The following is a 17,768-nucleotide window of genomic DNA, read 5'->3' on the forward strand; positions in this document are numbered from 1 at the left end:
AGCCATCTACCGTTACAGAATTTGCTCTTAATGCTCTTTGGGCCTGGAAGGAAGCCTGCAATTTGTTCTTCAGTGCGCCTTACTACATTCAATACATTACCCTGTGTAAATAGCCCTCTGACACAGAGCAACAAATAAGCTAATTTTGGAAAGGGGAAATATGAGGTCAAGAGAAGATGAAGACTAAGGTATAGAGGTTAGCATGAATTAAACATCAGTCAAAAAAGACACAGCTGCTCTGGAAATATAACAGATAAACACTACTATTCAGCAACGTTCAATTTGAACAAATAATTCTAAGTGGCAGAGTTCTAACTAGAAAATACACAAATGCCTGGTCAGACTGCAAAGTTCTTTTATGCCTGCTTTTCACAACGTCATAATAAATGAACATAAGTGATAAATAATATAGATTCAGTTGAAATAAAGTACAAGGTAGACTATTTCAGGAGATCACTTTTTTGTTACTTTTCAAAACTACACAAACGTAATAATGGATCTCAAGAGGAAGCATAAATTACTAGATTTACAAATGACGCCAACTTTAGACATACGAACAGGACAGGAAAGCAATTCCAAGCACCCAGGGTCTCAGCGCACAGCGGCAGCTCAGTGGATTCACCTGGAAAAGCACCTGTGGCTGCATCCGGACGGAAGCCCCTCAGCCAGGGGCCCTTCACACAAAGGCTCGGAACGCCTGAGCACGGGGTCCAGGTCCTACAAAGATCAGCTCAGAATGGAAAAAGCACTTTGGAACCCATCCCCACTGCAATGCCAACTCGTTCTACCACAGGACCAGAATATTTAAAAAATTTCAACACAAGTTGAGCTTTTGTGGTTGCCAGCAATTTTCTGAATCATCTCTGGACTAGGAGACTTCTGCTTGTGCCAGGTCTAGTAAAGACCTTTTATAGACGCAAGGTAACTCGGAGCCCCCGCGCAAGAGGCCTGCCTCGGGGAGTGGTGTGCGGGCTTGCTGCATGCTTTTTACCAATTATTAAATGCACAGCTAGTGCTGATGCAAGACTGAGCCTTCTTAGAAACTGGTGGAAATTCCAGTAGTGTATCTTTCGAATGTACCAGGGACTAGGAAAACCATGACGGAAGAGTCCTTCTGAGCTTGTCTCCATGTGGACCACTGACAAATGCATACTTAGAACAGAAGCAGATGGGAGAAGTAGGAGGGAGGGAAGGGATAAAGCTGAAGGAAGGAGGGCACGGGGTCTGCACGGAGGGAGGACAGACAGGTGGCACCTGGTGGAGGGCCACCCGGGCAGGCCACTGGCTGTGTGCACTGAGTCATCCTCAACGAGAGAACTAGAACTGCTCCTGGTGAATCATCATCCATAACAACAGCCTCCCCACAACTGCGCTTACGAGAGAAGAAAGCCTGTTTCATACACACGCATCTCTGACTCCTGTCAGTTATTTAAATTAGTCCACTTGCTATACTGATTGAAACGGCACGGACATATCGATGACTTTGAATTTAAAGGCAAGAAGATACTTCGGAGTCCTCTTTATCCCAGCAGCAGCCTCCCCAGAAGGCTGTGTGCTACCATTGTCACCCATGCAAGCATCCCAATGACAGACGACACTCTCTCTCTACATAAAACATCATTTTGTATACATCACGATGCTGGGGCAGCCTCGAGCCTCTGGAGAAGCCGACACTCAGGGAGGCTCCCATCAGAGGGAGCAGGAAGCCCTGCAGACCACCTGGAGTTGTAGTTCCCCAGAGGTAAAGCCTGGTTAAAGCAGGGGCAGATGCCCCCCTCCCTCCCAGATGCGGGGCCTTCCCTCCAACTGACTGGTAGCTGCACCTGCATTTACTGCAGGTTACTACCCACCCTCTGAGGAATTTCCTAGCTTTAGGAAGAAAGGGTTTAGATGGAAAAGAGTGGAATCCAGAGCTTGGGGGGGCCTGGTGAACCTGCAGCCGATCCCCAAAGATGACTGGGGCAGCTGCGCAGGATAAAGGGACCAGAGGTGGCTCAGGCTTCTTGCCACACTGACAGGGAGCAGCATGGCAAGGCTGCCAGGAGCGTGTGGGTGCCCCCATGGGCACTGGCCGGCAGCAGGGTTCAAGCGCCAACACCATTCTGTCTAAACGTATCTCTTCTGCCACACACAGCGCCTCTCTTTGCCTCTGAGTCTTCATTTCTATTGAGGGGATGGTAACAATTCCTTTCTTTCTGACTTTGTTGGGAGGAATTAATGAGATAATATATTTAAACTGTTTAGCAGAGTGTCTAACACAACAAACCCTTGTTTTTAGCTATTAATACTGTTATTAACCCAATTAAAATAAATTCTGTGGAGCAGATAATTTTGAAACTCCTTCCCCCTGCATCATCCAAGGAAGAAGGTGCAGGCACAGAGGAAAGAGGAGAGCTGCGTGTTTGTTTACGTGATGGCTATTTCAGAGCGGTATTGTCTGCTCTCAGCTGTAATCAATAGGCCTTCACCACAACAGGAAAGAGTGACAGAGCTGACTGTCATAACAAGGCTCTGCCCCTCCGGTGATGGCCGGTCTCTAAGGAAGAAGCTACACCCGTTTCCATGATGATGTAGAACAAACTGGTATTTAGTTTATTACACAAACCAGGCATGGCAAGCTAGGATCCATTCTCTCTCACATAAATCCAATAGGCAAGGCAGACTATTTCCGTATTTTCTTATTAATAAGGATATTCTGATTTTCACCAAGTTAAAATATTTTCATTAGTACAGTCCACACATTGCCACTATCGACATGAAAAACAAACTACCCTAGTTTCTCACTTCCCTTTCATGTTCCTATCATCACTCCTCACTTTCATATACTCATTCTTCCACAGACACTTAGGGAATGTCCTCTGTGCCTCTGCCCCTCTGCTCTGTGGAAGCCAAGCTTAGAGCAGCAATGAGTCGGGGAGGCAGCCACCAGGGACGAGTAAGCCAGAGTGCCTGAGGGGCTATCAAGAACCCCTAGTCCCCTCTCTGCAGACAGATGAGGATGCTCCGTGCTTGGGAAGCTAACTGAAGCCCTCAGGGCCCACTGCTGGTGCAAGTCAGATGTCAACCAGACTCCAGTCTAGGCTCCTTGTGCTTCATCAGGTACTCAGCGGTACAGTCGTCTCAGAAACTAAGCGACTGGACCTAAAGACCTTTTGGGTCTTTTTCAGAGCCGTGTTTCAGGTCCTCACCATCCAGTGCCTCTCACCTGGGTATTTCCTCGCTTGCTAACTAATCCAATTCTCTAGCTAAAGAAGAAACTCAACCCTAACACTCTCCTCTTGGTGATGACATGCTGCCGAGGCAGACAAGCGCCAGGCTGTGCTGCTGCTGAGGTCTTCCTGTTACTTCCAGAAGTGCCTGCTCACCACCGATCTTCCAGAGGCCTCATGTTCAAAGGGCCCAACCTGCTTCGGGGTAGGAGGAACTAGTGACAGGAAAGCAACCAACACACAGGAGCGCATGCAGGAGAGAGGCCCAGCATTCGGGCACTTCTGGAAGGTTACACAGCTATGAGCAAGAACAAAAACCTCAGAAGAAGGGTTTACGGAAAGACAATGGGGAAAACAGGAGCTCCGAATCTTCAGGTGTGTTCCTGAGCACGCCAGCTCGATCAATTCATGCTTTTCTTGTGAAGAGGTCAAAAACAACGCCTACCACTTAGGATACTGAGCAGCTAGAAGACAACTCATGTTTGTGAAAGTATAATTTTGTAAAGAGAAAGAGATACATAGAAACAGATGTTAAACTTGAAGCATGCCTTTTTTGGAAAACCATTATAAGCAGGATATGATTTGAGAGAAGCTTAGAAAGCCTCTGAAAGTTAACTGTTTACCATATCCAGTAGCACTATCTAGAATGGATGTTTACTGATCAAATAGAAACCTCCCAAGATGAGGGCCCAGCCTGCCACATCAGAGACGCTCCCCGCTGGCTAAGTCTCTAATCAGCTGGGACCGCCGCTGATGACAAGAGATAATTACAAGGTATTCTCATGGTTAACTAACAGAAATTTTTACCAGAATCCCTGGGACTAAGCAGAGAAGAACTCATTATAGTACGACTTTCAGATTCAAACCTCCGCTATGTTAAGGTATTTTACAGCTTCCTCTGATTATATTATTTCAAAGGAAACACATTAAGGAAACCGTGAATGCCTGATAACAGTCTTTTACATATTTTAATGGTAGCTAAGTATTATTTAGTTATGGCTACTTTCATTTTGAGCATGCAGTTCCCTCCATGTACCAACAGCCAGCTTTTCCCCTTCCCACTTCCTCTTTTTCCCCTTAATTATCGTGTGTGTGTGTGTGTGTGTGTGTGTGTGTGTGTGTGTGTTGGCAAGCAAGCCTTGGAACAAGACAGTACGTGCAAAAAAGTTAAACTCAGTGCAAAATGATGAACTAAAAGAATATGCCTCACTATAATCTTTAAACACAGATGTAAATATAAGCTCTCAGAAGCATCCTTTTCATACTGCCAGAAGAGGACAGAGATGCCACATATAAGGTACACTCAGTATCAGTTTTTGGTTAGATGGCAAAAATTAGGACATAGTAAAAATCTAGCATTAAATCATCTGATACAGAGAATGCTGACTGCAGTTTTATAGACATTCGTGGTTTTCCAGCTATGAACCTATGAACACTGCAGCAATATTTGACATGGCCTGTGAGGTTTTTTCTGGCTCATGTGAGTGACTTTCATGCAAAACCTGCAGCCAGTTTCATCATCACAATCTGTTAACTCAGACCATTCAGGAGTGGTTTAGCATCTAGATGAGCTCTCAGAGGAGTAAATGACTTAAGGGGAAATGCCAAGGCTTTCAAGTTACTAAGTGAATGTTCTGTGCAGAGAGAAGAGAACATGTTTTGGGGTGCATGGTTATCCCCCCTCCCAGCCTGGAAACGGCCCTCATCCATAGCCCCTTTAATCACAGCAGGGAAAGCTCAGACATCCAGGTCTGGTCATTGCCTCCCCAAACCCGTCCCATGTCCCTCCCCCAGCCACCCCCTCCCCCCTGCCCCCACTCATCAGAATAGGGGTAACTCACTAACCAAGGCCAAAGCATCCATTGGCTGCCCACAATGATCAATTAGCTCAAAAATTGAAATTAAGAGACAAGGTGGTAGTCATCAGGGGGCTCTGGAGCTAGACCGCCATGCAGAGGCAATAGCAGAATACAAGTCACCATGAACCAAAGTCACCGGGAAGTAGTAACCGTCAGTGAACAGAAGAGCTGGTCAGCAGGGGAGGAAGCAGAAGCACAGGGAGATGCAGAGACAGGCCACAGGAGGCAGAGAGATCTAAAGATTCCCCCAGGCGAACAACCCACCACCCAGAGAGACAGCAGGGGACGGACCCATCCTGGCTCCCAGCTCTCACTCCCACAGGAATGAGGCCTGCTCGTCTTCATTTCCTACCTACGGGCGTCCACAAGATGGCCCGTCAGAGCCTCACAACCATTTCCCCCTTTTCTTCCAGGTGGGCTGCAGTTTTTTGCACCCACAGAATCTAAAAAGCAGGGAAACTTTACCACCAGGAAGGATTTGGCCTCCTGGGAGTTCTGCTGACTGGGACGGGCACTTCCTCCTCCCACCTGCTCAGCCCCCAGTCAGCACGTATGCAGCCATGAACATTTCTAGCCCAATTGCCCAGCACAGAAAGCCAACACTCCTCCTGTTCACAACGGAACTTTCCTAACTAGCCTCACACAGGTCCTCTCACTGGAAACCTCCTCCACTTCGCCAGTGGAGCCCAATGACTCAGCACTCACAACTGCCGTGGTGTATAAGTACCAGGTTTGATCCAATTTATTTTTAAAATCTTTTTGGTTGTTTAATAAATGCAAAATTCTTTAATAGGAATTAGCAAAATCAGAGATGAATTAGAAATGGTGTCAGCCTTCAGGAAGCTGGAGAAAGTGCTGGAAGAACACATGGGAGAGAGTACTTTCAACTGCAGGAAGCTCAAGAAGTCAAACTGTTAAGGCAGAGTTTCCAGAGAGAGATGGGGAGGAGAGGTTCCAGGCACTTGCAGGCAGGGCTTAGAGGGTGGGGAGCACATGGTGGCCCCGTGTGGCTGGCACCCTAGAACGGGAGCAGGCTCAAGAAAGGCAGGTGGGGCTCGGAGGAGAAGGCCTACAGGGCCCGTTAAAGAGCTAGGCAGGCCCCTGAGCAGGGAGTCGCACAACCAGGCTTCAGGCTCCATCTTCTTTGCATTAAATCTCCTACAGTTACCAGCCCTGAGACGGACAGCGCAACACACTGAAGGCAGCTCTGGAAAACAGTTAGTCTCTAATCATTAACTCAGATAAACTGTGTACACATGAGAAGAGAACTGTCCCCACCACTTGAGTGTAAGGGCTTGTGAGCACGTTCAGTCGGTCCTTCACCTCTCCTCACAACAGAACTGTCATTCTCTTGCCATCTTGGGTGCTCAATGTCACTTGATCTAACAATAGTGAAAACGCAAAGCACAGCCTCTTCAGCAAGTTAGGAAACGTCTCTTGCATGTTTGGAAATTTGTGCTCCTTTTCTCTTTTTAAGTTTTACTGGATATAACCAGCCCTTACAGAAGAAACTCTGTTCTAAGCTGATGTCAGTTACCAGAGAGAAAGAAGGAAGTCCTGACCATTGTCACCACACCCCAGATAAAGGACAATACTACCTTCCAAGTATGTAGCCCTTAAGAATGCACACAGAGAAGCAGCATTACGTGCATCCTCTAAGTTAGGTACGACAGGATGCACTCCTCATGCAGCTCCAGACAGGAAAGGGATGCAGCTGTGCCCCGAGAGCTGTTACACATCCACGCACGCCGCAGGGAGGGCGGAGGACAATGGAGTGAGACGGGGCAGTCCAGCACAGGCCAACCGTCAAAGCTGCTCATAGAATGGAGCGCCCCTTTCAAACTAGGCAGGCCTCACAAGGGAGAGATGGGCCAGGCCCAGCGAGGCTGTAGAGTGGCAGCCACCAGCTGGCCTGGCAGCCCAGGGCCTGTGGCCTGGGTCAGGCTTCCCTACACGGCAGCGTCCAATGGCCCTCGCCAAGTCACCAACATTCTCTAGGCTTCACATTCTTTGGCTATAAAATAATAACACTGCCAACATGTCTCCATCTTCGCCATCTTGCCAAAACAAAACAATCTCCTTTTAGCCCTGTGGCCTTCTTGACGGCCGTCTTCCCCAGGGAGTCTGCGGGGCACTGAGGACTGGCCCATGGTGTGCGGACACACTCTAGGGCAGACCTCAACCCACCCGAGACACTGCAGGAAGAGGGGACCCTAGTGACTCCTCCTAGTCATCCTGATGCCTTGTAGGTATACAGGGCCATCCTGGCTACAGCTGCCCCCAGACCCAGAGGCCAGCCCAGCAGGGTCACTGTGTGGGACAGGCCAGGCTGCAGGACCACAACTGCACTTGTAGAGTGACTGGGATCTGGCAGAGAATGATTTATTCATCCAGATTCAGAATTCACATAAGCCACAGTATTGTTGGTTTTTCTTTTTCTTTTTCTTAAAATTTTTAAGCTGTTAAATTAGCATGCATTTATTTCCTCCACAAGCATTTTTTTTCTATTGGGGAAAATAATTCTTCTCCTGCCTACCTTTCTGTCTGCCTCCTGTTTTCAGTTGTCTATTGGCTACTAAAGAAAGAAACACCTTTTCATTTCAACCCAAGAAGCCTTGCAGCTGCTCTCAGAGGCTTTGGGCACTGGCATGGATTTCTGCAAACATGTATGCATTTTCTCTTCTACCCTACAAGGCAATCTTCAATCTGAAAGCTACTATACACCTCCCAAGTTAATCAGCCAACCTCAGAAACAGGGGGAAGAGACCAGTTCCGTGAAGAACTCTGCCATCTGTACAAAGACATCCCAGTGCCACACAAAGCCACCTATCTGAGCACTTCACCACGATGGAAAGATGGCTTGTAGACCTGATTTTCCCTACCCGCATAGAGGCCAGGCTGGTGGGCCCTTGTGGTCCTCAGGAACCTGTTATCACATAGAGGCTAGAAAGTCCTGAGCCAGTTACAGATGAAGCTGGGAGTCACATTGCCCACACGGGATTCTAAACCTGATTCTATTGTGGCCACTGAGGACCCAACTCTAATCTCTCATCTAGGGATAGAGTTGGGTCCCACTTAAGACTGAGAGCCCCACATCGCCTACATAGCACCTTCACAGGGACTCCAGGCCACTCTCTTTATATCGTCGGAAACTGAGCCTTCTGCTTCTCAACAGGTGCCACAATGCTGGGAAGAATGAGCTGATCCCACGAGCATATATTAAACACACTGTGTGCCGGCACTGTAAGAAGCTCTGTAGGAAATATAACAGAAGGAGCAGACAAGGGACAGCCTCAGCACCTGAAACCCAAGGTGGAAGGGACAGATACGCTCAGCACAAAACTAGAAGCAGTGGAGGCAGGATAAAATCAAGCACGAGTCTACGCAGTAGCAGCTCAGGCTGTCCTAGCCTTCAGCCTGCTGGTCCATCACACCCGCTTCCAAAATCCACGGTGGGCACAGTTCTCAGGGAAAATGGCTGAAAAGACAGTATGCTCAAAACAGTAGAGGACGCAAGTGCGACTTCTGAAGGGCAAAGTTGAAGAAAAGCAGCTTCAAGTCCTTCTCCATCCCGGGGCCCTTCCTGGAGCTGGCCCCATCAATGCTAACCCTGCCCCTCGCCAGAGAAGTGCTCCTGACTAGGCAACAGAAACCTGCCTCTACCACCCTGGACAGGAAGAGGGGCTGGCACCTCTGCTTTCACTCAGTAACTAAGGTGGTGAATGCTCTCAACTACAGGAACAAAATCCCTCCCGTTTTTGCCCGGAAGCTGTCAACCAAGAAGGAAGATCCTTTCTGTGAAAAGGTGACTTCTAACCCTGGAGGGCTGGTTCATTCCCATTAGACTTAATTTACCCCACTTTTGCATGCTTGTTTGTTCCCCTTAAAGATACGCCTCTGCTTGCATTTGTTTCCTTGGTCCATTTCTTCCTGGCTACACACAGTTACATAACATGCTCCATATGGGCAGAGCCCGCCTTCCCCAACCTGAGGCTGACCCCGAGGCGGCACTAAAGACAACAGTTTTATGAAGCGATGACAAGGGTTTCCTCCAGGTTCAAACCGTGTGGATCAGAGTCGCAGGGCTGGTCTCCTGCACTGGCTCTGTGGAGAGCTGCTGAAATCCCCTCTTTTTTAGCCCCTCTGTTTCCCTAGCCAACCCACCCTCTTTTTTGTTGTAAGAAAACACTCACAGATGCAGCTGTATTCAGATGGGATACGCACATTGGTGCCAGCGAGTGTGCAAGGGAAAGACGGGTTGGAAGCCAATGGAATTATATGAATACACAAGAAGAAAGGTTTTCTTCTTCACAACAGCAGGGAATATAGACCCCTTTCAACTCTGTAATGTACCAAATATTGAAACACGTTAATAAGAAAGCCAAATGTACTAGGAACGTGCGCCTGACATAAACTAGCTTTCACAGAGTTTTAAAATGACTCCTAGCTGAGGCAGTACGAAGTTTACAAGGGAACAAAGAAGCCGAGTATTAAAATGCTTCGTTTAGCATGATAGAATTCATGTACTCACCACTATTTAGTACGCCCGGGCCCCGTGCTAAGTGCTGCTGGGACATCCCAAGGAGCCCGATGGAAAGAAGCATTCTCGTCTCTGACCCTCTCCCTCCCTGGTCCAGCCGAATATAAGGAGTTGAAGGAGTTACTTACACACCCACTGCCAAACACCCCAGTGGAAAGAAAACGGTGGGTTCACGTGGAAGCTTACCTTGCCTCAGAAGTTCTGGAAGCTGAAGCACTCTGGGTCTGTCCGTGGCCTCTCGGGATGCGGTGGCTGTTTTCAGAGTCACTCACGTGTCCCTTCCCCAGGGACTTCCCACTGCGTGAGAAGGCTGCAGGGCCATCCTCACATCCATTCAGCAGGCCATGCCCAGCTCTGGCGCCTCTTCTTGCTTGCTGGTGCCCCTCATAGTTATCCTCGTGTGGTGCTGGGAGATTTCTTGACAGTTTGTATCCGTGAGAAATCAGGAGGTCTTCTACGCTGTACATAATGCACACACACTGGCCTCATCAAAGCGCAGCCGCTGGGACGGTCGTGGTGACAGGACCCACGCTGAGGGGACAACAGAGAGCACTGGTGAGGAGTCACTGGTCCTCCCTGGAACTGCACCTGGCACCTCCTCCTCCCTCTGCCCCGACCAAACCAGACCCTGCTCATGAGCACAGCACGCGCCTGCACACACGGTGGAGAAACGTGGAGTGCTCCACCTGAAATCACTCTCCATCTTATTCAAGTAGAGAGGGTGGATGCAGCACGGGCTCTGCAGGATATGGTGGTAATTCTGGGGACCCCACCCTCTGATGGCTGCCTTGTAGAACAGTCCGGAATAGAATAGTGTTTAAGCAATGAAATGAGTAACAGTGTCCACCATCCCCTCGCCTCAGTCATCTGAAAACAGCAGGCATGAGAGAGGACAAAATAAATACAGACTCAGAAGCTGCAATTACAACCCCATGTTTCTAAAAGGAGAAACGACCAGTGTCCAGCTTAATCTTATTATACTTCCCTCCTTTCATCTTGTAGACATACCTTTTGCTCTAAAAGGGCAGAGTGAAATCTTTAATCAACTCACAGCCATGACACACTTGAGCGAAGCAATCTAGATGGGGAACCTCCCCAGGGAGGTCAACCAGCTGCTGAAAACAGATCTCCAGGCTTCAGGCTCATGAGTAAGCACACGACACCCTGGTCCAGCACACACCCCCACCCACCGCACAATCCCAAACTCCTCCTTTCTACACGAGACTTTAAAGAATCAAATTTGTCCCCTAGGAATCTGGGGGAACGTTTTGCATCTCTGAGCCAAGGGTGTCCACGTCCAGATGCTGCCATGGTGCATTAATTCAACAGCAGCACCTTCCCTGAGTAAACTGCCCAGAGGTGACAGAACCAACACAGAAGAATAAAAGCGGACAGGAACCCACTTGAGAGCACAAGTGTGATAGTGGTGGGGCCGCCATGTTTATTTTTACACAAGAGAATCTTCTTTCCTATGTCTTCACATTGTTAACAGAGTGGAAGACAGTTTGGGCAGACAGATCTGCTGCTGCGTCCCCGAAGGGTGTGACGCTGGCCTGGGAGAGAAGCGCACAGAAGCTGGGCCTGGAAGAGCTGGGCCAGCTCCAAGCCACTTCGCTGGGGACAGTGGGCGGAAATAGCACCGCAGCAGCCCCTCGAACAATGGCCAGGAAATGCCTGCTGGCCCATGTGCAGGTGACGGGGAGATGCATGTCCTTCCTGTCAGTGGGAATTCTTACTGGGGCTATCACACGATTCTGCTGACTGTGCATGGCCTCACTCTTCATCACATGCTAGATTATGGCAGCAGCAAAGTCTTGGTTGTCAGCACGGAGAGTATCCATGTCTATAATTTTCCACCAGGTACCTACGTTTTATGGAAGGCTGACTAGCTCTGGCTGTTACTGTATGAGCAGAAAATTCTCCATAGCAACTCTGCCATTCCTGACACTCCTGCTATCTGTCTTTTAAGCAGCTCGACAACTCGGCTCAGCCACTTAGATGGAAATGGAAGGCCCAGAGAGGCAAGCATTTGTCATTTGATTCAACTGAGTAAGTCACTGGGCTAGAGACCGCAGAGGAAAGAGATGCCATTACAAACAGAGGGCTATGGGAACACAAAGGCAAGGCCATGAGGGCAAAGTCTTCGTTTTATTCAGTGGTACACCCCCAGCATCTAGGAGACAGTATGCTTTCAATAATAACTGATGAATGAGTGCAAAACTGAGAGAAAGGGACATTTGAGCTAGGTTTTGAAGAATGATGAGGAGTTCTCTAGATAAACTGCATGTGCATTGTGTATGAGAGGGGGAACAGGCATTTGAAATAGATTTTGGATACAATTATCCCAAGAGTAAAGAAATGACATAGAAACAGGATCCTGGGAGCCTAGAGCAAGGTCCCGAAACTCACCAGCTCAATGTTACACATCCAGACAGCACCACAGCTGAAGTTAGAATTTAGGTCTATGACACTCAAGTTTCTCTCTCTTACCACGTCAGGCTCTTTAAAAGCAAAGCCAAGTGCACTGCTCTCCAACTGGCCATCCAACATGCAGAGCGACTGGCCAGTGTCCACCGCAGGGCTGGCTGTGCTGCAGCCCACTGTTACAGTGGTAAGAAGAAAGGACCCTCACAAAACATGCATGTGGGTCATTTTCATACTGGAGTTAGGTACCTTGGACCATTATGGCTAGGTCTGCAAGCAAATCATATTTAGCAAACCCTTAAGTGGCATGACAACACAGGCCAAGCCATAAAAGCCACACGTCTTTCAAAAAAGACTCAAATTCGTAAGAGCCATAACTTGACCTTATAGGGCTCAGGTCAGAAGTGTACTGATCCTTGGAAACTCCTAACTTGTTTCGTCTCACAGAGGCCAGTAGCTTGTGGCGGGCAGGGGTAGGAAACACACGAGCTTCAGCAAGCAGGACTTGGAGCCGAGTGGGAGAGGTGAGGAGAGGAGTGGTGACCCGCAGGCCCATAACCCAGTGAGTGTTCCTAGCCCCCTCCACCCCACGGAGGACTCCTCTCCCTCAGCCTTGCACTCTTCACCTGCTTCATCCCAACTGAGAGCCTAGGCTTCTACCTCACCTCCACACACACGCGAAACCTCACCTGTCCCCTACACAGACTTCGGAACAGTCACAGTTTCTCTAACCCCTATCATACTCAGCCTACTTTCCTGAGCATCCTGATCTCAAGATGGAATGAGCTGCCTCAAGAGGTGGCAAGCGCCCCATCACTAACACATCAGTTACACAGGCCATCAGGAGGGAGTGCTGACGTGCTGAGGAGGACACTGGCATCCAGTGAGTTGCTGGACTAAAAGCTGGTCCTTTCAAATTTTCTTTTCAATCCTGAGATACCAGCATTCTAATCAACAGAACTTAATTTGTCACCCACACCAACTCAAAGGGTGGCTGCAAACAAGCATATGCCAAAATCTGATATCAACGTAAATTATAACATTAGATTTCACAACTTGGAGAGAGATGTGTGAGTTAAAACAGCCCAGTATCAGGTGCGGTCCTCATCATCCCAGCACTAGTGCCGCCCCCCCAGGCCCAGCCAGGACACCTGGAGCAGTCATCACCTGCACCACACCTCAGTTTTCTGATCTGCAAAATGGCAATGCCACTATCTTTCCACTTCACCAGACTCTTTTGAGGGCCAAATAAGAATAAAGAAAAGTGTAAATCACCATGCAAATATGACTGTGGATTTACTATGCGATGATGGCTCCAGTTTGTCTCTGAAGGGTTACTTGCCTCATGGAAAGATTTCACTTAGTTATTAATTTTCACCATGTAGTTTAGACCAGTTCCTAATTCCTTTTGTATGAATTGGGATCTAACTCTTGATTTCCAAAGTCATATCCGCTTTATATCACCCACATCCTTGTCTTTTGTGACTGGATACTTCAACCTCCATCCAAGTCACTTAGAACAGTAAGCGTTATTTCATAGAGTCCAAAACATTAATTCTGAATGCCCATGACGCACCAGGCACTGAGACTATAATAATGAATAAGATGTATTCTTTGCCCTTGAGAATCTGTAGACAGCTGGAAAACTGGCGATTAACACAGCGTATGCATGGATTAGTGATGGGAGCCTGCCACCTCTCCCCAGTGTCACAGCACTGCAACAGGGATAAGGACAGGATGAGACAGAGGGACCCTGACCCAGTCTCAAGAGGTCAGGGAGGCTTCTGGAAGATTGCTTCTAAGCCAAACAAATCCTCTACCTCAAAGCAGACCTGCACCGTGAGGTACCCTGCAAGTATGCTTCCCAGCCAGTTCATTGAAGAATGCTGTTCCTTCACTACTTTATCAGTTTGTTGCCTTGGATCAAATACACATAGTGCACCATGTAGGAAGAATGGCCCAGAGTGTGCAGGTGCCCAGATACCAACTCAGGTAAGGAAGGGACTTCTAGCATTGGCTGGGCCAGGACACAATCACAAGAGACAAATGAGCCCACTTTAAATAGCATTTTCATTTTATGAATATCTAAACACCACTAATGCAGAGGAAACATTTAACATAACAACAAACACGTTACCAGACAGTCCGTCAAGGCACAGCTGCCTGAGAGTGGCGAGTCCCACGCTGAGGGGTTCTCAAGCAGAGGCTGAGTGAGTGATTTGTAAACTTTTTTGTTTTTACAGCAACCCACTGATGGTATGTGCACACACATCAATCAGAACTTTAGAGGAAAAAGAGTCACCCTCACAGTCTAATATGTAGTATTTTCTATTCTATTTCACTTTTCACAAATGCTGCTCACCACCCACTGAATTCAGGATGCACTAATCGGTCAAGACCTATGGTCTGAAAAGCACTGATGTGGAAATCACTCCTGCTCTGGTCAGGATACTGGGCTATATGACCTCCGAAATTCTGTCAAGTTCAAAGATCCTATCAACCTCTGAGAAACTCCTTGGTCTCACAGGTTCATTGCTCTGTTCTCAACAACAAATACAGCTCTTCTAGCCCATTAAAAATTCTCTTTCCAAGAAATAAAGTCACAGCTACAAAGTCAAGCTACTTTCCTATACTCAAGAGCATAAAATGAAAAGGAATAAATCTCCTTAAGGAAAAGCCCTGTCTGCTGCTTCCTTCCTCACTCTACCCATGATCTCCTGGGGGCTTGGTATCCGAGCCTCGGAATACTTAGTGCCCGGCTGACAGGTCTGTCAGCACCACGGAAGCACAGGGGGAAGCCGCAGGTCCCTCAGAGGGACGGGGTCTGCCGAGCTGCCTTTTATCCCTCTCTCTTTGGTTTGAGAATGCCAAGAAGCAGCTTTCTGCTTCTTTTGATTTCACTATTGTTCTTTTCATATTTCCCCCTATTCTCTGACCCATATATTCCTAGACTAAGCCCATCTTTTCAACGATAAAATTTATAAAGCAGTTTAAAAACTCTACCACCACAATAGAAACGGACAGCCTGGTAAAAGGCACACATCCTAACGGATCTCTGTCTCTGGGCAGCGCGTGTTCGGCTGCTGCTTCTCATCTCAGGTGGAAGCACTTGCAGACTTTCTCCCCACAAGCACAGAGAGAGGCAGCGCAGTCAGCACACAGGCTGTGATGTCAGAAAGACCTGGGCTTCCACTAGGGAGGGGCCTCCACCCAGGGACTCGACTTCCAGGCCTCCGTCTTCTCATCTGTAAACAGATGGAGCTGCCACTTATTCCAAAGAAAAGGACGCGGCTCCTAGGAGCTATGAGGATGTCTGGACAGTAATTTCTATTGGACTTTGCAGCACTGCTCAATTTAAGTAGTGAGAAATCAGGGCTAGACCCAGCCACCCACTCAGAGAACTTCACACCCAGTTGTACAACTTGGGTTAAGCAAAACAAGCTGTTTGGTTAAAGGAAACCTCGTAGGACAGTATATAGAAAGAAGAAAAACTGGATTCATAGCAACTCTCTTTGTATAGAAGAAAGATATTGTGCTGAGTGTACAATACAGAAAAAAGGAGTTATGATAAATGCAAACTTTTGGGGTTTTTTCCTGTTTTGTGTTATTAAAATGCATACTTACAAGCATCAAAACTCATAACAATTGAAGATAAAGTGAAGGAAACAAAAAGCAAGTAATACAAGCTTGGTGAGAAGTCAGGGTTCAATCGGCAATTCTCTTGCTCACCTCCACAGGACTGGTTTAAATTACATTAAAGTCATGAGATGAAACCCAAAATGAGATGCTTATTGGATGCAGTCTCTAATTTATTTAAGTTAGGTGGTTTAAAGGGAACGGGTTAGGGAGGAACAACAAGGCTGAACAGTCAAGTTTTCCTGGGTGAGATTTTTCGCTTGATTCCTGATATCACTAAGTTTATATCCTATTATTTTACCCCCTTAAGGATGCTTGTGATAGGTGGTAAAATGTTCAAATACACTTCAGCAGATGCTTAACAAATTCACCAAGAATACCTTCCAATTCGTGGTTAATTTATTCTCCCTCCAGCCCAATGAACTCTCTGTACAGAGCAGAAGGAAGAGCCTGCTCTATAAACTCAGAACAGCAGCATGCAGGAAAGATGATGAAAGCCAACCACCCACGGGGCATCTGAAAGGTGCCTGCTAGGTGCTTGGCTCACTTTATTTCATTTTATACTCCCAGCAAATCTAATGTAAATATAGATGTCACCATTTTACAGACAAGAAAACTGAGGCTGAGAGTCTGAGGTTACACAGCTTGTGAGTGAGGATCCACGATCCAAACCAAAGTCTATGTAGCTTTGAAGCCCGTGTACCACCCTAGGCTCACCCATCTACACTTCCTTCCTTTCCAGCAACAAAAGTTTCCTAATTTACCAAACAATGCATAAACATAAACAAGAAAAGATATAAGGCGTGGTGGCATTAAAATGAAAAACTGTATATTTAAAAGGAAAAAGTTCTTTACTCGCACACACACCACACACACCACGCACACGCGCACATCCACGTGCACACACACAAGGGTTGATGCCTCACTTGACCGTAATGTCTCGACAGCAACGCCAGAATTCATTTTTAAATACTCAGTAGGATGATGCATTCACAAATACACCCTGCAACCACTCCGTGACCTTCGGCAGACCTCTTCATGCATCTTGGGTGGCAGGCTCTTCATCAGTAACACGCAGCTGTCATGAAACCTGTTGTGTGAAACTGAAAAGCAGACAAACTACATCTATGATAAATGGAGAGGAGTAACTTTCAGGAAAAAACCTGAATTCGAAAAGAAAAAAATTATCTATACAGAAATAGCCACTCTTAGCTGAATTTGGACCTTATTTGAGCAGACAATGAGAAACCACAAAAGGGTCTAGACAAGGAAGGGGAAGGCTGCCCTACAGAGAATCTGGCAGGAAAGCGGAGGACTGACGTGGCCGGAGCAAGGACGGATGTGGGGACAAGTAGTTACAAGCCCCTTGTATTGTCATGTGCTGGGTAGTAGCAGAGGTTATATGAAAAAAAGGAATAAGAAGAGTAATTTTCAAAGGAAGAAGTACAACCAATGGATTTTAGTCTTGGTGACTAAGATAACGGTCATATCATTAAGAGAAATATAAAAATCAGAAATCACTGTTGTGATAGGTAATTTTACTTTGATTTAACCAAGCTATTCCCACAAAATGTTCTTTTCCCCAAATCATTTTCAAATGGATTTTCATCAGAACTTTTCTCCCTTTCAAAGAACCTGAAAGAGAGTCATCTTATTGTGTGGTAGATTTCCAAGTTCTTTAAATATCAGCCTATCATTTATATTCAGATGGAGGGATGATAAAGTTAGGAAGGAGTTGTTAACGATGCATTAGCATGGAAGCCTGGAGCTGAGTTGTCCACCCACTCCCTGTAGAGATGAATTTCTCTTTCTCCATGTTCTCAATGTCTATCTGTTGGGCTGCACCGAGCCTGAGACACTGCACAAAAGGAGAGATGCTCTTTGGGCTCTGGGCTTCTCCAGAAAAAGTAAAATAAGAAGTTGAACTAGAGGTTCCTCAGGGTCCTTCTAGCTCTGGAAATCAGCCCCTCTCTAGCCTGGTCTCCCTGTGATGAACAGCAGGCATTTCCAAGTCAGCTGGCCAGAGTAAAAAGAACACAGCTTGTGGCCATGAACCAGAACAAAGCTAAATAGGTCATGTGAAGATAGAACCTCTGACCT

General features: G+C 47.2%; 1 protein-coding gene across 2 annotated transcripts in view; it reads right to left on the bottom strand.

Moving 5' to 3' along the window:
• Positions 1-17,768, bottom strand: part of JCAD (junctional cadherin 5 associated) — a 79,580-nt gene that overhangs the window by 18,653 nt on the left and 43,159 nt on the right. For both annotated transcript variants that reach the window (XM_023632270.2, XM_023632269.2), the window contains exon 2: positions 9,795-10,139. In XM_023632270.2, the coding sequence (XP_023488038.2) occupies positions 9,795-10,075 (281 nt within the window). In that variant the 5' untranslated portion in view covers positions 10,076-10,139. The remainder of the gene's footprint in view (positions 1-9,794; positions 10,140-17,768) is intronic.

This window comes from Equus caballus, chromosome 29 (genome assembly GCF_041296265.1).
Source record: "Equus caballus isolate H_3958 breed thoroughbred chromosome 29, TB-T2T, whole genome shotgun sequence".
Classification (NCBI taxonomy): Eukaryota; Metazoa; Chordata; class Mammalia; order Perissodactyla; family Equidae; genus Equus; species Equus caballus.